Source organism: Myxine glutinosa, chromosome 8 (assembly GCF_964187855.1).
Source record: "Myxine glutinosa chromosome 8, kmMyxGlut1.1, whole genome shotgun sequence".
NCBI lineage: Eukaryota > Metazoa > Chordata > Myxini > Myxiniformes > Myxinidae > Myxine > Myxine glutinosa.
The window spans coordinates 96,053,802-96,076,832 of record NC_136268.1 but is presented as its reverse complement, the minus strand read 5'-3'; the positions used below and the strand labels follow the sequence as shown (position 1 = coordinate 96,076,832).

Sequence of the window (23,031 nt, the reverse complement as noted above, 5' to 3'; positions counted from 1 at the left end):
CAGAGCGCAGGCACCCACAAGTCTTGGATGCACTTGCTATGCATCTGTCCACCTCATCATCTATCTTACTGTTGGATGTGATGATGAAGTCAAAGTATGTGCATTGTGCATCCCTCGACATAGAGTGCCTTCAGAAAGTATTCACACCCCTTTACTTTTTCACATTTTGTTGAGTTACAGCCCAAATTAAAAATGTGTTAAATTGGGATTTTTTTTGTCACTGATCGACACATAATACCCCATAATGCAAAGTGGATTTTTTTTTTTGTTAGAAATTTTTACTAAATAATTTAAAATGAAATACAGAAAGATCTCATTTACATAATTATTCAACCCCAAGTCAATACTGCGTAGAAGCGCCTTTGGCAGTGATTACAGCTTGGAGTCTCTTGGGTATGTCAGCTTTGCACATCTTCATTTTGGGAGTTTGTCCCATTCTTTCTTGAAGATTTGCTCTTTCTTGAAGTCTTTTCATAGATTCTAAATAAGATTCAAGTCTGGGGTTTGGCTGGGCCACTGAAGGGTTTTCATGTTCTTGTTCTGAAGCCATTCCAGTGTTGCTATGGCTGTATGCTTGGGGTCATTGTCCTGTTGGAATTTAATGCTTCGCCACGGTCTAAGGTCTTTTGCACTCTGAAGCAGGTTCTTCTCAAAGATTTGCCTGAATTTGGCTGCATTCATTGTTCCTTTTATACTTACAAGTCTCCCAGTCCCTGTCACTGAAAAGCATCCCCATAGCATGATGCGGCTACCACCATGCTTCACGGTAAGGATGGTGTTAGATATGGGTGATAAGCTGTGCTTGGTTTCCGCCAGATGTAGCACAACAAGCACAACAGTAGGGAACAGGGACATCAGGAGATCTGTGGAAGGGTGTGGGCTGGGGGGAGAGGGGGCAGGGGAGGGAAGGAGTACATGGTATAAAACAAATTGACACTACTAGGAATTTCAGGAATGAAGTCGGAGATTGAAAGAGGTGGATTTGGGGTGTATTAACGGGGGTAGAAAAGATCAAGGTTTTGGATGGGGGAAGATAAGAGATTGTGGTGAACAGCTGTTTTGAAGACTTGGAGAGAGGAGTGGGATTGAAGAGAGTGTGGGAGTTTGTTCCAGAGGTGGGGAAAAAGAGGAATAAAAGAGTGAAGGTGAGCAGAGAGTCTTGATTTTGGCAGTTTCACAAGAAGAGGGTTGCTGGCAGTTATTGTGCGACGTGCGTCCTGCAGAAATATTTGGGGGACACAGTACAGACAGAACTGCCGAAGCTAGGCCAGAGAGGAGTGGGTATAAGACAGACCATCAACCTGCCTGCCGTGAGATAATGAAAGGCCCTCAGAATCAGCTTCATCGCGGGAGATACCAATGGTCCTGAAAGCTTTGGTTTGTACAGCGTGAAGCCGAGCTAGGCTCTTTCATTAACCTGCCTTTTTGTAAACTCTAGGCGTGCTGTCATGTGCATTGTTCTCAGAAGGGGCTTCCACCTCGCCACTCTCCCATAAAGCCTAGATTTGTGAAGTGCTGCAGAAACAGTTGTCCCTTCGGCAGGGCCGTCTTAAGAGCATTGTCGGCCCTGGGCAAAGCAATCCACTGGATCCCCTTCCCACCCACCCACGGGAATAAAATGTAAACGGTCAATGAAATTAAACCTATAGATTTGTTGGTACTTTCAACAAAATCAATGTTTAAACATAAAAAAACATGCTGTAAAACGAGGATTAATCAACACAAACTTTTGAACAATATAACATACACTACCGGTCAAAAGTTTTAGAACGCCTCAATTTTTCCAGTTTTTATTGAAATGTACGCAGTTTAATGTCAAGTGAATAACCTGAAATGGTACAAAGGTAAGCAGTAAACTGCTCGAGGTTAAAAAAAAGTTTAGGTTCGCAAAAACGGGAAAATAATGTAAATTGCACAGTTATATTGTAAAAAAAGGCCTTCTTCAGGAAACGAGTAATGGATTAACAACTTACAGCTGTTCTGCAGCAATGTAAGTAAATTAAGCTTTGAAAGTTGATGCAAACAATTCCTACAGGTGTCCCAACCTCTGCTGATTACTTGACCACAAACCCCCTGTTTGTATAAAAGCAGTGTTGGAACAGACTGTTATTACACCCTCTGAAGCATTATTTGGACTATATTGCACTGCAGGAAGTAGTTTATTGGAAACTGGAGGAAACTCTAACAGGAAGAGGTCTGGCAGACCCAAAGCCACAACAGAATCAGAAGACAAGTTTCTGAGAGTCAACAGCTTGCGTGATAGGCGGCTCACAGGACAACAGCTTCAAGCACAGCTTAACACTGGTCGAAGTAAGCAAGTCTCAGTTTCAACTGTGAAGAGAAGACTTCGAGCTGCAGGTTTGACAGGTGGAGTGGCAGTAAGAAAGCCATTGATAAGATGGCAAAATATGAAGAAGAGGCTTGCCTGGGCCATGAAGCACCGCCAGTGGACTACTGAAGACTGGAAGAAGGTCTTATGGACCGATGAATCAAAATTTGAAATCTTTGGTTCATCACGCAGTGTTTTTTAGTCCAGGCCGTGCTCATAACCACGTATACAACTCATCCGCAAGAGATTTTGAAACTTGATTTGAGTTATTGGACCATTTAACTTTAAAAATCACACGGGTGCTTCTTCGGAGCCGGCTGCGAATGGCCGCTCGGGGTGAAAATCCTTTATGGCCGCCAGTAGCCATATTGAAAATATAAATTTTGAACCACTCACCATAGAAGTATGTGTAATACCTTGTTTTATGGGTTTTTGGGTGTGGGGAATCCATTTGTGACATCATTTTCATGAATGAAGGCCAAGGTCACATGCTAAGGTCAAGGTCAAGGTCAGAAATCACAAAGAACGACCAAAATCGCAGTTTCACAGACATCGAGAAACAAACTATCAAAGTTTGATTAGTGATACAATTACTGATGTTTTGCAACTTAACTGACTGTGGGAATTAGTGTAGGCCATGTAGTTTTTTCAAATCTTGTTTATTTTACAACTTCTCATTTTATTTGTCTCACAATATCATAGGCATACACATTGTTCACTTATGAATTGGAACATTTTAATCATTCTTTAGAACACACAATCTGAATATTAAAAAAAAAAATAGCTACATTACAGTGCCATATAATACCTACATATAAGCCATATTCCTTATAATTATGACTAAAAATGAATGGTATATGACTCAGATGCCCAGATGAGAGAGCTGAAGTGGGAACTGGCATTTGTTTATTTATTCACACAGATGGGCTCAACAACCTTCTTATGGCAGTAGATCACACACATAACTTCTGCTGCTTTGCAGGAACAACGCTTTGAGTTACACTTCCCACTACAGCCACACAGGGTCAGAATTTTGGTGGGGATCGGCTTCAGAGACTTAAGGGGCAGGAGCTTCCTGGGGGGAAACGGGGGGGGGGGGGGGGGCAACTTAAGGGGCAACGCAACCACCGAAACTTCCAGTCTTGGTTGATCCAACCAGAATGAATAGGGTCAAGCTGACTGGCATCAGCTAGCAAGGTCAAGGTATTCCGGATCACGTAGAATGCTTAAAATGTTTAAAACATGGGAATTCTTCCGGATTATTTGTAGATAATTAGACTGTTCAACTCAACTTCAACAAGAAGTGCGTGACGTCATTCAACAAATGGCAATCGGGATGCGCTGTGAAACTTGTTTGTATTTCACACGGTGAATAAATGAGTGGAAATCTTAATGAAATAAGGTTAATGCATATTGTTACGCAACTGTGATTAACACCACAGTTACGGATGACCGATTTGCGAGACTTTAACTCCCGAGGCGAACACTCAATGGCGGACTCAAGTTCAACACCAACGCGCGGAATAGCGGGACGCAGCGAAGGCTCCGCAACCTTATCTATTAAAATCAAACACCCAGGAAAACTGCGTTCAGATATTATGTACAAAAAGTAATATAAGGGTTTATTAGGAAAAGTAAAGCCAGTGAAAAAGCCCGCCGGTAAATCTAATAACTCTAATAAACCTAAATCGGGACGTCCCCACACGACTGACAGCAAACACAAACGAGGGAGATTAATCACGAAAATAACACGTCCCGTCGTTCAAAATATACGCGGAGATCGGGCTTATCTGTCTTTGTCGTCTTGTATTGTTGGTGTCCAGCACCGCTCCTTCCGGCCCGATCGCACACCACGAGGCCCCTCGCTCCAAGCACCACGCGTCCGACGCAGGCCAGCGGCTCCACTTGACCAGGGACAGGAAGGACTCCTTTCAACTCCACTCGACTCGACGCGGGAGTGCTGGCAGCCAAGTGCCAACGAACTGCTCAGTGCCAACTGGGTGTGCTCTCGTGTGTCTCCTGCGACTCCCTACAACCCGAACTGCACTCGAACTGCGACTGGAATGGCGTGTCCTCTCCAACTCTCCACCACCGCTCAACTCTCTGGTGCCTGCCTGCGTCTGCAGTGCCTGCCACGAACTCAACTCAACTCCACTCAACTCAACTCAACTCAACTCCTGAAATGGCGTCCGACCGTCGCCTATATTGGTGGCCGATGACGTCACATTGCGCACTCCTCAGCCAATCAAAGCCTCCCGCGACTCCTGACATCTCCCCCGTTACGCGACCCTGCGGTGCCGTCCTGGCATAACACGTGCCGGCCAGGTTTGTAGGCCTTTGGAGGTGTACACGGTGGCGGCCAATCGTGGCGGTGTTTTTGACCTGGTTTCCTGTCAATTTAATACGAAGTCCTTGTCAGGGAAAGGGAATTATTTAATGTTGCGCTAAGGACCTAACTAATGTTTATGTGGTTTGCAGTGCCATAAAGGACAAAGGTTTGATTACTAGGTGATACTCACAGGGGCGTTACCTTTAATCCCTCACTATTTAACACTCGGACCTCCAGGTAGATCCACAATCATACATCTTACCCCGACAAACGCCTAAACATCAAGAACTTATTACATGTAGAGTCCCTGTCACGACAGCCGAATACCTACCTATTCAGATCTACCTAGCTCTAGATGTTGCATTACCAAATTCATAACACAGCCCCCCCCCTGGAACCGTAGCTCCTGCAAGGTTCACCGCAGGGCTACCATTCCAGCCTTAACACTTACTGTCACACACTTAATTAACCTATGAAATAAATCAGGAAGGGCTGTGGGAAGTGAGTCGGACTACCTACCTACACTTCCTTAACATGCTGAACCCCTTAACCATCATGCAAGTATGTACATCTTCTTCGTTGTTCCTGTGGAGGGAGGAAACAACAACACACAACACTAACTTAACCACAAAACTTAACCATCTTTCCAAAACTCAAAACTCTAACCTTTGTACATACCCCGGTCTACAGACCGCGTCCCCCGGTGGATGCCACAAGACTCAACCTTACCTGCGGGGCCATCCCCAATGCATCCCCCCTAAATTTCCACGGGCCCTGTCCAGATGTTACAGGTGAGTGACACGGCTCGGTGGATTTCGCCCACATTCATGCAACACAGACCCCTTAACCACTCATTCTCATTCCATAGGTCATCAAGGCATTTCAAAAATCAACAAAGCACTTATTCCCAATACACCCCCTGCAGGACCATGGCATTGATGTCATTCACGTGTGTGTGCATTCCTCAACTAGGCAGCGGGGAGGTACCGCACAAAAGATGGTGGGGGCGCATCAGGCTGTGGTGCCCGCAGTCCCAAAAACAAGTCAACCGACTTACAAATTCATTGCCCCCCCCCCCCCTTTACCTCTTGGCCCCGTGACAGCCCAACAGCCCCTTTCCGCCGTTACCTCGCCGGTGAGGGTCTCCACACACACCAGGCTCCTTTGCCTCCTGCTTTCACGCAGCAACACGGGTCACCGGGGGACTTCCTCACCCCGCGGCGCCCAACCAGACCCTCCACCGACGAGCTCCAATTTCCAGTTACCACCGGCTGCCAGGGGTAATTGCCGCAGAGGGGGGCCCGCAGGCATCGCTCCTCAGAGCTTGCTCTGTACCGGCGGACACACACACCTTCCCCACCCACAAGACCCCAAAACACACTTCCTCCCCCACTGCCATTCAATTCTCCACACAACTCAGCACAATTCAGTACAATTCCATAGATGGTGTAAAAGGTGTTACAAGGCTTGCCATGGCCTGCTACATGTGAAATTCCCCCAGTTCACATTTAAACCATCACATCTTCCCAAAAGCACATTTCCAAAAGCACAATTATCACCCCTCATTATCTCCAATAATCATCACACACTCTCCAGGTTCCACTCTCACGACCACATCAAAACACGTAACCACAATACAAAAACATACGCCACCCACAAGACACTGTGGCTCCCATTCCATCCCCTCACCGGCCATGTCATCACTCGCACCCGCCTCCCAACTCCAATTTACATGTCCCCAATTTCCAAAGCAAATCCTGAAGCCTGGGACAGTACTCCTCAAAGCACTCACCTCAAGTGCAGGTAGTTGCAGGTTGGTCAGGTTCAAAGTGCAATCCACCCATACAATTCCCAAAATTTCACATTGGGCCTACCAAATCCTTCCAAATTTCTCTTTTGTCCCCACTACACTGGCAGGTATGTGGATCCGCATCCAACGGTGATCATCACTACACAACTACCTGTGGCCACGACAGCTCTGCACCTCTACCGTGCAAGGGTCACCGGGACAAGGTGAGCAGTCAAAACGCCAACATGGCCCATGAGTGTCCATAAGGGTGCGACCCACCATCCATCCTTCAGCCCCCCTGCGAGGAACACAGCTGCAGCAGCCCCAGCTGGCCAATGTGGTGAGCACTTGCTGCCAAAACACACACTACCGCACACACAACCTCGGCCCTGGGGGGCACGGTCGCAGTGCGTGGCATCCCTACAGCCACGTCCCCTGCACCTCCCCATCATCCCCCAGTCCGACTACAGAACTGCAGCCCCCCAGTGCTCACCCACACTTGACCACACCAAGGTCCAGTCAACAGCCATGCTCCACCAGGAGACCCACCCAGAAGACATGGTCCACACTCCTCGGACACGCACAGCACCACGTTGACCCTCAGGCTACACAACTACATCCCCATCATCCCGCGTCCCAAATATCAGCACAGTTGCCCCCGCAACCAGTTGAAAGCTGTGCCTTGCTACCCTATTAATTTCATCACAGCCACCAACACTTTGGTCTACACACCTGGATCAATAATGGCGTCACTGTACAGTGTCCACCATGGCATTTCAAAATCCACCCTTAAATTTGCATCTAACCCACAGATTACCCATGCCAACCATTTGTCACATTTCACTAACCTCACCAAAGAAGGATGCTTTGCCATACACATGCCAGCCGAGCATGGCCCATATGCTCGGCTCGTTACACATCTCCCGATTCACATCCCCATGGCTCTCTTCCCAACCCGAGAGTCCATAAATCACAACGGAGCATCTGTGGAAGGTCACTCACACCATCACGTTCCACAGATGCCCCAATGGTTGTCCGGCAGGCTATCTCCATCCCTGTCCATTCGGTTTGACCCGCGTCCATAGACCAACCACCATGCCAGGTCACCACATGCTGGTTGTCCCAGAGTCCCTGGAGGAGAGTGCCAGGCCGCATGCCCGGGTGGTCACCACATCAGTCCCAAGTTGGCCGTCCACAGTGCCACCACCAAAGCGCGACCCACAACACCTCCCCCTAGTGGTCCTCAATATTTGCCATCCCAGGCTTGAGAAACCACCTCGGACCTCCCTGGAGGTCTTAACCCCCACCAGGGTCCGGTGACCCTGCCGGCCCGAGCCACCAGCTCGGACGGCGCCCCGACGGACAAGGGACGCCACACCCCACCAGACCCCCCGTGGGACCCAGGTCGTACCTCGACACCCAAGGCTGGACCCCACGTCCAAATCTCGCCATCACAGCCCCCCAGCTGGCCGGCATACCCAAATTTTGAAAGGGGCAACTTTTGCCCGAGGCCATCACCCATGACCTCCCCATGTCCAAATCCCGCAGCCCGGGGACCAATCCCAACCATGGCTGCTCCAAATCAAGTTCCCATTGTAATTTTATTTTAAATTTTATTTTACAAATTTTCATTCCCACCGCCAAACCGCAGCTGCAGGGAACAACCTCTACCACCGGTTGTTCTGCCCCTCCCTGCAGTTGATCCAAATTCCCTACAGGGACCAAATCTCCAGAAGCTCTATCTCCCGATCCTCCAAGATCCAAATCCAGCCCGGAGCCAACACACTCCCCCAACTGGTTGTCCAATTTTGGAGCCTCGGTTTCCAAATAGCAGTGTACAGTGAGCGTCCCCTCGGTCATTCCAACCACCTCCTCGGACCAACTCACCTCTTCACCCAGGCTCCTTTGGGCCTGAACAAGCTCTACCTCCATGGGACTGTCACAGGTCTCCAGCCGCTGGATCAAATCATCCTCATCATTACAAATCATTCCTGGCCCCGCCAGGCTTTGATCAATATCCCCAATAAATACCCGGTCCGGCTCTATCGCATGGACCCCCAAAAACTCTACCCCCTCTTGCTCCGCACCACCGCCCTGGTGCTGCACAATTTCAAATTCATCCCCCGGTTGGGGTGTTGTGACATCCACACGGTCCCGATAAACAACCAGGCCAGAATGTGGGAAACATTCCCCATTACAACTCTCACATTCCAAATTTCCTTCCCCGCTCACCTGTGGACTCTCCACGTTTACCTGCAGGCATTCCCCATCTACCTGTACACATTCCCCATCCACCTGTGGACATTCCCCGTCCACCTCTGCACCTGCAGTCTCCCCATTTACTTCAATTGCCATTCCCTGTGCAATTCCCAATTTTGCCATTCCCGGTGCAATTCCCTGCTCGTGAGCAACATGCACATCTGCATGGGCCGTACTCTCTCCTGTTCCCAATCTAGCTTCCCCCCGTTCCGATTCAATTTTTGCCACCTTTGGCTTCTCCTGTGCCCCCATTTTATTTGCCAGCCCATTAATTTTAATACTCAATCGATCACTCATTTCCTTCATTCCTTCCCTCCAGTCCTTACTCATTTTATTTTCCAGCCCGTCAATTTTTCGAAGCAATTGACCCAACATCTGGTCGGTTGTCGGGGCCGTTCCTACTGCTCCCGACTCCCCGGTGGGGGAGGGGGATAAGTTGGTGCTCGGGACGAGGGAGGTTCCAAGGCTCACCTCTGCATCTATTTCCCCTATTTCCGGCTCACTCCCAACGCTGACGGAGGCCTCGCTGCGTACTTCCATCTCGTCGACCTCCGACATCCGCCTTTCGGAAGGTTGTTTCCCGCGCGCGTATTTATTTTAATACCAAAAACACAATTTAAATTTGACGAAGACGCGATATCGCGCTCCGTATGCCCAATTGATTATTAAATTTCTCCGCCTCGCCTATACAAATTTTGCGTTCGAACGTCGGACGCAATGTACGCCCGACCGTGTCGATGTCTCGCCGCGGACAAAAAAAATTTGTCCGACGGGTTCAAATCCTACACTCCTGACACCACTTGTCGCGTAACTGTGATTAACACCACAGTTACGGATGACCGATTTGCGAGACTTTAACTCCCGAGGCGAACACTCAATGGCGGACTCAAGTTCAACACCAACGCGCGGAATGGCGGGGCGCAGCGAAGGCTCCGCAACCTTATCTATTAAAATCAAACACCCAGGAAAACTGCGTTCAGATATTATGTACAAAAAGTAATATAAGGGTTTATTAGGAAAAGTAAAGCCAGTGAAAAAGCCCGCCGGTAAATCTAATAACTCTAATAAACCTAAATCGGGACGTCCCCACACGACTGACAGCAAACACAAACGAGGGAGATTAATCACGAAAATAACACGTCCCGTCGTTCAAAATATACGCGGAGATCGGGCTTATCTGTCTTTGTCGTCTTGTATTGTTGGTGTCCAGCACCGCTCCTTCCGGCCCGATCGCACACCACGAGGCCCCTCGCTCCAAGCACCACGCGTCCGACGCAGGCCAGCGGCTCCACTTGACCAGGGACAGGAAGGACTCCTTTCAACTCCACTCGACTCGACGCGGGAGTGCTGGCAGCCAAGTGCCAACGAACTGCTCAGTGCCAACTGGGTGTGCTCTCGTGTGTCTCCTGCGACTCCCTACAACCCGAACTGCACTCGAACTGCGACTGGAATGGCGTGTCCTCTCCAACTCTCCACCACCGCTCAACTCTCTGGTGCCTGCCTGCGTCTGCAGTGCCTGCCACGAACTCAACTCAACTCCACTCAACTCAACTCAACTCAACTCCTGAAATGGCGTCCGACCGTCGCCTATATTGGTGGCCGATGACGTCACATTGCGCACTCCTCAGCCAATCAAAGCCTCCCGCGACTCCTGACATCTCCCCCGTTACGCGACCCTGCGGTCCTGGCATAACACGTGCCGGCCAGGTTTGTAGGCCTTTGGAGGTGTACACGGTGGCGGCCAATCGTGGCGGTGTTTTTGACCTGGTTTCCTGTCAATTTAATACGAAGTCCTTGTCAGGGAAAGGGAATTATTTAATGTTGCGCTAAGGACCTAACTAATGTTTATGTGGTTTGCAGTGCCATAAAGGACAAAGGTTTGATTACTAGGTGATACTCACAGGGGCGTTACCTTTAATCCCTCACTATTTAACACTCGGACCTCCAGGTAGATCCACAATCATACATCTTACCCCGACAAACGCCTAAACATCAAGAACTTATTACATGTAGAGTCCCTGTCACGACAGCCGAATACCTACCTATTCAGATCTACCTAGCTCTAGATGTTGCATTACCAAATTCATAACAATATTATACCATTTGCATATAAAATGAAATGTATATCTGCTTCAGTCTTATTTCGTAACTTAATCCCAGGCCTTTCCAGCGAGAGGTTGAGTAATTATCCACTCTGCCAAGAGATCTCTCATGAACAATATGGCAGCATGAACAATATGGTGCCCCTAGAATCGTGGGCCCCTGGGCAACTTGGGGCCCCTGGGCAACTGCCCAGTGTGCCCATGCCTTAAGATGGCCCTGCCCTTCGGCCAGGTTCTCCCATGTTAGCCAAGGAAGTCTGTAGTTCTTTCTGTCAGAGTTGGCATTGGGTTCTTGGTCACCTCCCTGACCAAGGTTCTTCTTGCCCAGTTTCTCAGTTAGATTGGATGGCCAGCTCTAGGAACAGTTTGTATAGTTCCATATTTACTTTTCACATACCAGTTTTACATTCTCAGATTTCTTGAGCTACTGCTGATTATTGATTCTCAATTCTTTCTCTGTTGCAGAACCACCCTTGATTGAACCAGGGCCAAGGCAGCTCAAGGTCAAGCTCGGTGACGTTGCCTTGCTGCAGTGTGTGGCTGAAGGTAAACCAGTCCCTGTTTTAACTTGGTTCAGGGGTGGATCGGCTCTGTCATCCTCTAGTGACACCATCAAGAGCAGTAGAAGCAGAAGCATTCTCACCATACCAGTGGCTGATGCTTCTCATGGCGGAAACTACACGTGTGTGGCTCAAAATGCAGCAGGCAGCACAGTGGCAGTGACCTGGCTTCAGGTGATAGGTGAGTTGAGACTCATAGCCTATCACTGGCTATCTATTCATATTAAAGGTAGAACATGCATCCGATTGTTCAAACAATGACAATCGATATGGGCCATTATGAATCTCAAAATATTCACCACTTGAAACCACAAATATACCCAACTCCACTTTCCTCTCTGCATTACATGGAAGCTTCAGCAAAATGTTGCTTCCTCCTTGGTTCAACAGCTCTTTGAAATATCCTTCCCATACCTTCAATACAGGCCCCCTCTCTGGCATTAGCCTCCCGCCCACCATCTTTAATCACTGCCACCCTCCACCCTTCATCCTTACTATAATTCACGGATCTGTGTTTGCTTGCTTGTTTGCTTGTCTGTTTGTCTCGTTACTCCTCCTACAGTTCTGGTGCGATTACATAAAGACTTGCTACATAGGATCAGCATGACCCTAATTTGTGTACAGGGGTACGTGTTTCTATCTTTGTCGGTGGTCTTGGGGGGATAGGGAGGAGGACGTAAATTCTCTATGTAAATGTGTATCACATAGCGCCACCTCCAGGTGGGAGAGGGTATTACAAGTCTCTACCATTTACAGCACAGTATTCCTGTCCCCACATTTTCCAATGCAGTGAGCTGTTTTGGTTATAAGCAGTAAACATGTTTTTGCTTCATGCATGTCACGCAGGTTATTGTTTTTATTTTCGGGAATGATTGAAGGAGTTATCAGTTGCTTATACACTGCCCAAATAAAGTTATGCGTCAGAAAAACGTGTTGCATGCTTAGAACAAGATTGCCTGTAGGTCGTGTACTCTGCTGATGTCCTTAGTATCCTCATCCCTGTCACGAGCCAATTTGTAGACAATCTTATTCCCAACATCCTCTGCAAGTTGTTGTACATGCACATCCTCTTTCCTATCATTCCTCACCTTATCCATAGCCCTCAGTGCAGCTTTCAACTTTTGCTTATACAGGTGCAGCAACCCCACATCCGGTTGTCCCCCTGTATTCTCGATCTTCTCTATCCTCTTCCAAACTTCCTCTTTTTGATCAACTACCTTTGCTACTTCCTCTGTTCACCATACCTGGTTAGATGATTCACCCTTTCCTGATGTCCTTCCACACAAAACTGCAATTCCCCTAAACGCCTCTCTGTACTTCTTCTACTCCTCCAAACTGTCGGTTTCTTTGCTGAGATCCTCATACCTGGCCCTCATCCTCTCCTTGTACTTCATGGTGACGTAGTCTTCTCCTCATACACGGTGAACCTCATCAATTGAAAATGATGTTACCCACGTTTTATTTCAAATTACCTCTTCAACCTTGAGTGACAGGAAGTCTGAGAAGGGGGAATATGATCTATTTGTGATAATTTAAACTGATTTACTCAACAAGGTTCAGGGTGACTTTGCAGTTCATTTCTTAATGTATATGAATATCCTTGTCCTGTGATTTTTTTTTAATAAGCCAAGTTCCTTTGATGTTTTCTTACTTAGAGATTTCACGAAATCTTTTTATTCTCTTCCTGGATCAGATTCCCCCAAACTGATTGAAGCTGAACCGCCCTTTGATAAACCCCTCCAAGAGCGGGTTGTAAATCAGCAAATCACATTCCCTTGTCCTCTCACAGGTAAGCACACCTGTTTGTCATACACCATCTACCAATTATACATATGTAAGGGTCATGTCTATGCATTGACCACCTAAATACATATATGCATACATCGTAAAGGTGTTGACTCTGTTTTCTTTTCACAAATGCTTCTTGAAAAAGTATCGACATAAAATGGCGCATTTGTGACGTATGAACCTGAAGTTGTGTTTCCAGTGGCATAGACACAGAATGTGGTGAAGTCGGTGGTGCAGGAGAACATGGATTGTGGGATTTGTAGAGGAATGTAAAGTCACGAGGGCACATTTAAACCTCAACATACACTAACCTCCTATCAAGTACAATATATTCAGGTTGAAAAATCAATAGAACCTGCAGTGCAACTCCTTCCTGTATTCTCATCTTCACCAGGGACCCCGAAACCAGCGATACGTTGGTTCCGTAATAGGAAGGAGCTGTCGGGAATCGAACCCGGCCTGAAAATCACAGCAGATGGACTGCAGCTTAATATTCCATCCCTGTCTCTCTACGACGCCGCAGAATACTCTTGTGTGGCAAGTAACGAAGCAGGAACAGCAAAGCACAAGTTTATCCTCGAGGTTCACGGTGAGCAAGTTGCGCTGTGAGTTTGGGAATTCTTCCGGCCCCAGACCGGAAGTGTGTAAGCCTGTACGTTAAGCAATCAATCTTGGACAGTGAGACAAACAATAATTGTCATCAGTGAGACAAAATTGGTTTGTAGTGCAGAGCTTTGATGCAACTTTAAACACCTACATATATACGTGGACATGGATGCAAAGACAAACATTGGTTTGTGACTGAGGGACAAAGACGGTTCACAATGTTGGGGGAGATGGATTGGGGTGGTTTGAGGGGTTCACTGGAAAGTTCCTTTTACTTGGTGAGAATTTTTTGGACACTGCAGTACATACAATTTCACATTTACCAATAAAGGTTCAACAACACAGTTGCACAACAAGTCCAGATGAATTTAAATTGGGAAATATCCCGATGAATGTTTGCTGATAACATGTTTATATCCCATAAGCAAACTTTTTAGTGTGACCTGGGATTAGCAGAGGTCAAGAAACAGATGTGAGTACGAATACCTGGGATCGGAGCATGCCAGTAACCAAGTTGTCCAGCTTTGATGAGATGGACACTCTTGCAGACCGAGCTGCCTTTCTTAAAAGTAGAAATGTCTTTACAGACATGTTTATTATATCACTCCTGTTACTCTCACTGACAAACTACCAGGAAGGGTATCGCACCAAATTTGTGTCCATGAGATTAGAATTGTTTCCATGGTAAACTGTCAATACTTAACTTTTATCTCTTCCCATAAATGAAGAACATGCTTCTTACATTGAGAATGGGGTGTCTGTGAATGGGAATTCAGAATGAACAGTCTGTGTTGTGTGTACGCAGGGCCCACGAAGATCGAGGACAGCGATACAGTGCGGAACATCACTGTAGTTGAGGGACACCATGTGGAGCTGGAATGTGAAGTGTCTGGACATCCGGTGCCACTCATTGTCTGGTTCCACAACGGCACTGCAGTGAGGCCTGTGTCTGTAATAGTTTATGGCAAATGTCATCGTAACAACAACAGCAATTGTACTGTCAGGATAAATGATCATGATGCCGATATCAGCGATAAATAGAATATCGTTCACAAAACAAATAAGGTAGCAGCATTATATAGCGTTTGAATGTTCCATGGTATTACGGTGATATAATAGATGATTTGATTAACTAGCAACGGTACCCGCCCTATGGGCGGGGCTTCAATTGGGAGGCCCAAATGAAAAGGCAAAATATCAGAAATTGAAGGCTTTTTTATGTTGAACAATTCATATAAACATCCGTTAAATCATATCACACGCAAATCATCAAAATCTAAACAGTATTTGTAGAATTTCAATAAAAGCCACATCACTGTTCACATCGGTAAATATTATTCCATCGTGTTTGGAAAAACTGGAAATTTGAAAATTGGAAAAATTGGAAAATTGGGGAAAAAAATTGCAAAAACAATGTACCCTATTTTACTCCAGGGGGTCCCAGGATTACCCACCCAAAATTTCGTTGCGATCGGTTCAGCCGTTTTTGCGGTACCTGGGAACAGACAGACAGACATTTGTTGAATTATAGTACGATTGCTCGACGAAGGAATACGAATTGACTTTTGAAGGACTCCATTTCGTCACCAAACAACCGGTCCGTATCTTGATGTGCCACGATTTGAAATGCCATTGAACCTGTTAGTATCGATCGATTTGGTATTGGCATCATCACTGTTCCGTGTGTACTTGTGACAGATAGATCCTGATGATGCAGTACAAATGAGACGTGGAGGAAAGACCCTGAGCTTGTTTGCCGCAAAGAAGGAGCACACCGGCACATACTCGTGCCACGCCACAAACGTGGCCGGCCACAGTCGCAAGGTCTTTGGTCTCTCTGTATTCGGTGAGTTCAGGAAGGCTGAGTGGATGAAATGTATTTATTTAATTTCACAATCGATGCACATACTGCACGTTTTTTCAATAAGAGAGAAAGAGTTCATCTGTTTGTCGAGGTTCAGTCTCTGCTCCTCGCCTCATGATGTTGGAATCCCATGATCCTTTCTACCCCAATTAACCCTCCCCAAGCCCACCTCCTCCAAGTTTACAGTTTTTCCTTCCTGAGAATTTGCTTCCATCTTATCCATCCTGTGTGTCCTTGCCTCGCACTCATCCTACGCCACACCCCTTAATTCCAGTGGTGCCCTGCCAAATTTTGAGGTGCCAGAGCCCTGCATAAATAAATGTCAGCCGTGACGTCATCACCAGATCTACCATCACATCAACTTTTAACATGACACTAACCATTTGGGTTCCCCCAAAATGAGTGATAAATGAAATATGCACATTCTACCATGATAAAAAAAGAATACCACTCACAACCACTGAACCCATAAAGCTCGTCGGGCCACGATCGTGGCCGACACGTGTATGCAAATGAGTTTAAACTGACCTCAACCCAAATAATGCATCGTGACCTTTCTTACAATGTTTAATACCCGCTTATCTTATGAAAGGTCGCTTCTAATTGGTGGAGAAACGCCGATGACAAAAAAGCATGCCTTGCCTCCTAACCAGTAAATCCAGCACTTTATGGGTTAATCTCACAAATTAAGAATCCCCTTACAAAAGCTCAGATCAATGGTGTCTCTCACCACCTTTTTTCGGCAAAAAGATGTATTTGAAGACCTGAAGAGAAAATTCCAGGCCACAATGTTTGTCTGGAAACTAATTGCATTGTGGGTCTATTCAACAAAATAAACGTAAAACCGATTTTCATTTACTGATATCTTTAATTGCTATGAGTGTTCTAAATATTGCTACTAAATAGCAACGGTTGCTCGAGTGAGATGTGCATGGAAGAAGTTTCGGGAACTGAGTGGCATGCTGATGATGAGGGGAGTGTCGTTGAAGCTGAAGGGAAAGGTGTATGCTGCATGTGTGAGAAGTGTTATGATTTATGGGAGCGAGACATGGGTAATGAACGTAGAGCAGCAACGAAGGCTGGAAAGCGTGGAAATGCGAATGGTTCGACGGATGTGCGGAGTATCGTTGAGAGAGAGGAAGACAAATGATGAATTGCGAAAGATGATGGGAATAGAGCCTGTGATTGATGCTGTGAAGAGGAACAGGTTGAGATGGTTTGGTCATGTGTTGAGGAAGGATGAAAGTGACTGGTTGAGAAGAGTGATGGAAATGAATGTAGAAGGAAGTAGAAGACGGGGAAGACCGAGAAAGACTTGGCTAAAGATGGTGGAATAAGAAATGCGGGCAAGGGGGTTAACAAGGAGAGATGCAGAAAATAGGGCAAAATGGAGAAGATTGTCATGGGGACCGCAAGGCTAACCCCCGCTCTAGCAGGGAAAATGGCCTTAAAATGCATGTTGTTGTTGTTGTTGTTTAATTGCTATGAAGCAATAAAGACACTGGTTAACAAATTGGAGATAAAAATCTGTTTGCTTTAACACACTGACACACTGGAGGTGATACCAGAAACTATGTGGGGACGGCTCCATGTGGTGACGTCCATGTGATGTACAGTATATCTGTACATATTTTTCAGTTGTTTAGTTTTCTCTGGTTCTTTGTTCATTTCTAGTATACTTATAATACTTTTTTATTATATATATATATATATGTATATATATTGTCGCGCAACTCCGATTAACAGCAGAGTTGTGGATGCCGATCACGAAGGCTTTAACTTCCGAGGCGAAAACTCAATGGCGGATTCCAAAATCAAAAGCCCCAAGCATGCGGAATGGAGGGGAATGGCGAGAGCCCTGCAGCCTTATCTATTAAAAGCAACCAGGAAACTGCATTCAGGTATCTGCACAAGAAAATAATACAAGGGTTTATTGTGAAAAGCAAGGACAGGAAAAAGCATGCGCCGGTAATAAATATCCTAAATCGGGATCCCGCACACCGACTTCAGAAACAAAACGAGGGATTATGAATTACGAAAGAAACACGTCTTCTGTGCAAAATGTACGCGGAGCTCGGGCTTATCTGTCTCGTCGTCTTCCTTGGCTGCTGTCCAACCCCGCTTTGCTCGGCCCCGACTGCACACCACGAGGTCCTTCGCTCCAAGTCCCACAAGGCCTCGCTCCACGTGCCAATCACCACAAGATCGACAGCAGGACAGCGAGCTCCACTCGGGCTCTCTCTCTGCACTCGGGATCTGCCAACTCTCCTCGTGCGCACCTCAAACGAATTCTCCCATTCCGAACTCGAACTTGTGCGCACCTCGTCTCAGGATCTCCGATCTGAACTGCCTGAACTCGGGATCCAACTCACAACTGACTCGTTCCGACCCTCGTCACCGAACTTGTGACTCGAACTGCTCACTGCCAACTGCACACACGAACTCTCGATCCAACTCTCCACCACGAATCCAGCTGCTCTGGACTGCGCCAGGAATGTCGCTAGTGTCAACTGCGCAATGGCGTTCCGCTCTCTGTATAGCCTCCCAGTCACGTCAGCTCTGGCGCACTGCCAACCAATCGGTCTCCTCCACCGACTCGCCGGCTCGCTCAGGTCACGCCCACTGCGTCACTCTCACTCCCGTCCCCTACTCTGTGGTCGTAGCACGTGCTATGCGAGGTGGATAGGCCTCTTGGAGGTGCAAATGGCAGTGGCCATTATCGGCGGTGTCCTGGCCTGCTTTCCTCCGAGGTCATGTCGGGGGGAGGGCGTTATTAATGTTGTGCTAAGGGATCCTAACCAAGTGTCTATGTGGTCTGCAGTGCCATAAGGGACAAAGGTTTGATTACCAGGTGAGACATACAAGGGCTCTACTCATTATTCCCTACACTACTTAACACACGAATCTCCTGGTAGATTCACAATCAAACACCTGATATTTGTTATATTATATCACCTTTATCTCTCAATATTGTTGAAATGAAGATCAAATAGCTGTATGTTGAAATCTGTTGAAAAGGTCAAAACTTTACATGGGGTGTACTTACTTTTTCACGTCACTGTGTGTATATATATATATACACACACACACACACACACACACACACACACACACACACACACACACACACACACACACACACACACACACACACACACACACACACACACACACACACACACTGACGTGAAAAAGTAAGTACACCCCATGTAAAGTTTTGACTTTTTCAACAGATTTCAACATACAGCTATTTGATCTTCATTTCAACAATATTGAGAGATAAAGGTGATATAATATAACAAATATCAGGTGTATGATTGTGAATCTACCAGGAGATTCGTGTGTTAAGTAGTGTAGGGAATAATATATATATATATATATATATATATATATATATATATATATATATATATATGTGTGTGTGTGTGTGTGTGTGTGTGTGTCACGCTACCAGATTCTTGTACCAGATGCTCAAATTATGGATTTAGAGTTCTACCTGCAGCATTAAAGTACCAACCCTGTACCTCCATAAAATAGCAGGGTTGGTCAAATTGGGCAATTACAAATACATGAAAACAAAAATTTAAATATTCATGTGTTCCCCAAAATGTCAAGTTTTTCAACTTTTCATGCCAGGAAATCTAGAAAATTTCGCAAAAAATACCAAACAGTAATTTACAATCAGAATCAATTTCTATGGTTCTAAAGGTTTTTTTCAAGCATGTTGGACAAGTAAAGTAAATAAAAGTACCATAAGAGTTATTGGCCGAGTGCCAATTTTTTTTGGCACCTTGCCAATATTCTGTATTTTTCACTTTTTCCGAGCAAATAAGTTGTGACCAGCACTGATTTTAATTGGAATTTATGCGAAACAAACATGCTCATGTTTCTTCTACTACTGCTGTATTTATTATGTGCAGCATAATCTGCATTGAATCTTCAAGCATAATCTGCATTGAATCTTCAAGCATAATCTGCATTGCAACTGTGCACAAATACTGTAAATCCTCGCCCCCCCCCCCACCCCCCCCCCCCATCTGTACGCTAGCCCAAGCTGTCATGCCAAAATATCAAGGCAAAATGACGAGTAGGCCTACATGTATAGAATTTTCACACACATGTTTGGTGAAGCACCATTTACAAGAAGTATGTACACAAGGCTTGACTTATCCATGAAGGACAATAAATGCATGTGGCATCATACTACTTACACTTGAAAACCCCACGGGATATTAAGTTGGCCGCCAGAAGTGTGATTCAAAGGTCAAGTCATTGTCTTGTGAGCCTAATTCACAAAGTACATACAAGTACAGCATTGTTCAGTAAACGATATTCTTTGTCTAGTATATGAATAAAATATCATGCACACTGGATGCACAGCACTGAGCAGCATGCACAGGTCTTATCAATTGCACAAACTATAATGACTGTCTCAATCATTTTCAGTCATGAGTCAACAAAATGAATCAGATTGTCATTTAAGTAGTGGACAGGTCACAACACCCCTGTTGCTTCTGCGATGGCTGGCTGGCTTACAGTGAGAGCAGGTTGGCCTGGCACGCTTGCCACCAACAGCAGCAGAGTCACCAGATGGCCAATAAAGATATATTTCCGGCGCTTTATTGCTGATAAACGATCAATCCGGAAGCGAAAACGGTGAAACACGCGGCGCTGCCTTTCAACGGCGTTTATACGCAGTAGATGTTTAGCGCATCTGGTACAAGAATCTGGTAGCGTGTATATACATATATATTGTTACGTGTTACCTCCCCAAACTCCGGTTACGGTGCCCCTCAGAGTCTCGAGAGGGAACACGCGGCAGAAAGATTTGTTATTTTGATTTTGAGTGTTCTAATGAACCATGGTAAAACCACACCAAGGCAATAATTGTGTAGAACAAACAAGTAATTGTATTAAGAACTCCCACATACACAATAATAACATTCTTAAAGAAAGTACTATGAAAATATCACTTACATCAAATGAACAATACATATGATGGTACCATCATTCCCCAATCCTTTCAAAGCAATAAACTCATGTTATGCCAAACGTGAGTGGAATGGAAGGGGGGGAGGGGGAGGGGTAAGGGGGGGAGGGGGAGGGGAGGGGGAGGGGAGAGGGGGGGGAGGGGGAGGGGGGGGGGAGGGGGAGGGGGAGGGAGGAGGGGGTAGGGTGAGGGATGGGAGGGGTGGGAGGGGGAGGGGGGGGTAGGAGGGGAGGGGTAGGGGGGGGAGGGGGGAGGTTACATTGCACTGATTTGCATTGAAAACTGCTGAAATATGTACGCAACTTCAACTTAGCACAGTTTAGTAAATACTCGAGATAAATCCATGCGGTAAAAGATTGCTGAGTTGCTAAGACCTACGACTTAGAAATTCCACCTGGACACACTTCAGGGGGCACTTTCAAAGGGGAGATGTGCTTATTCTTTCTAAAAAATATTTTAGGTGTGGTATAGACACGATATTTGCATGCATCGGTTTCAAAAATCGAGCAAATATGGTAAATATTACTCACGTGAAACCAGGATCCGTCTCGGTGGTAGCCATGAGTGTGTAGATTTCACATGATCAGTCATGAAGAGTGGTTAAGTCCAAAATATGACATACCATGGCATAAAAACGATTTGCCCGCAAAGCATTGCACCGCAACGGCGGTCACAGAGTGCCATGCACAGCGTGACGTAAATAGTGCGCGCAGCGCCCCTGGCAGAATTACCGTTCCCTATCAAAGACATTTAATTCATATCGCACAAAATCGACAAAAATCGACACAAAACACGATCGCTTTTCGCTCTGAATTACGTGCAAACGTGTGACGGAAATCACCATCGCCCAGCATCGAATGCCAACCAAGATGGCGCCCGGTAACTGCATCTCCACCTATGTGGAGTGAATGGCAATGGTCACATCACGTGATCGCTCTGAGCGAATCAGTCTGGCGGTGGGGATGGAACATCACGTGATCGCTCTGAGCGAATCAGCGAGCTGTTCTGACACCGGCTGAGATTAGCGGGTACTTTGCTGAAATGCGCTGAGGTAAATATGAATAAAAAATATGGATCGCCAAATATTTTGAGTTCGGCCATGTTCGTCCCAGGCTCAATGGCCATGTCTATGCCAAATATCAAGCACGTAAGCCTCTCCGTTTAGGAGTCTATCGGTAACATTACACACACACACACACACACACACACACACACACACACACACACACACACACACACACTGTGTTTTATATATATAGATTGCCAAAGTTCAAAGTGCCATAACTTTGTCAAAAATGATCGAAACTTCGTGAAGTTCGAACTTGATCTGTATCTTATCATGAAGAAACCATGTGCCAAGTTTGAAATCATTAGCATTAAGCGTTTAGAAAAAAAGTCCGGAAAGCTGTTCTTTGCGTGACGGACTGACAGACTGATGGACTGATGGACGGACAGACTGACAGACTGACAGACGGAGGGACGGCGTGCAAACCCAAAGTCCCCTCCAGTGTACACCGGTAGGGGACTAACAAGTAAATGTATTAAGAACTTTCACATACACAATAATAACACTCTTAAAGAAAGTACCATGAAAATATTACATACATCAAATGAACAATACATATGATGGTACTGAAGGAGCTGTGCTCCAACGCGAGTCGAAAGAATTGACGCGACCAAAGACGGAATTCGTCCGAGTTGCTTTATTGAAACAAAACAGCTCAGGTATTCTGACCAAAAGCCCGTTTATCGGGCAGCAATATATATACACATTTATGTCGGGAAGTTTGCCCGGCAAAAGCTATACCGGGCATGCCCGGGTGTCAAGGGCGAGCCTTGGAAAGGCGAGTCTGGACCTGCCCGGGCGTGTTTGGCTGCGGCCTGGCAAGTCGAGGCTGGGCGTGCCCGGGCGCTCTGGACAGCACTGGAAAGGCGAGAGCGGGCATGCCCGGACGCTCTGGGCGAGCCCTGGAAAGGCGATAGCGGGCATGCTCGGACGCTCTGGGCGAGCCCTGGAAAGGCGATAGCGGGCATGCCCGGACGCTCTGGGCGAGCCCTGGAAAGGCGATAGCGGGCATGCCCGGACGCTCTGGGCGAGCCCTGGAAAGGCGAGAGCGGGCGTGCCCGGGAGGTTCGGGCGTGCCCGGGAACAGTGAGTCCGGGCATGCCCGGGAGAGGCACGTCTGGCCGTGTTCTGGCCGGTGCAAGGCGATTGTGTGCATCCAGCGGTAACCGCTACAGTACCATCATTCCCCAATGCTCTCAAAGCAATAAACTCACGATATGCCAAACGTGAGTGGAATATGAGCCGCCTCCATGAGGTTTTCATTCCCCAAAGTCCGTGCATGATTCCTCACGCTGGATGAAGGTGGAAGTCATGCAGAACGGCAAGAAAAACAGACAGGTATCGGTGTG

General features: G+C 46.6%; 1 protein-coding gene across 4 annotated transcripts in view; it reads left to right on the top strand.

The window, feature by feature from the left end:
- Positions 1–23,031, top strand: part of HMCN1 (hemicentin 1) — a 451,947-nt gene that overhangs the window by 115,865 nt on the left and 313,051 nt on the right. For all 4 annotated transcript variants that reach the window (XR_013624351.1, XM_078783554.1, XM_078783553.1 and 1 more), the window contains exons 23-27: positions 11,274–11,549; positions 13,062–13,157; positions 13,551–13,745; positions 14,568–14,698; positions 15,461–15,608. Coding sequence is in view for 3 of the 4 variants with exons in the window: in XM_078783554.1 (XP_078639680.1) it covers positions 11,274–11,549; positions 13,062–13,157; positions 13,551–13,745; positions 14,568–14,698; positions 15,461–15,608 (846 nt within the window). In the remaining variant the exon portion in view is untranslated. The remainder of the gene's footprint in view (positions 1–11,273; positions 11,550–13,061; positions 13,158–13,550; positions 13,746–14,567; positions 14,699–15,460; positions 15,609–23,031) is intronic.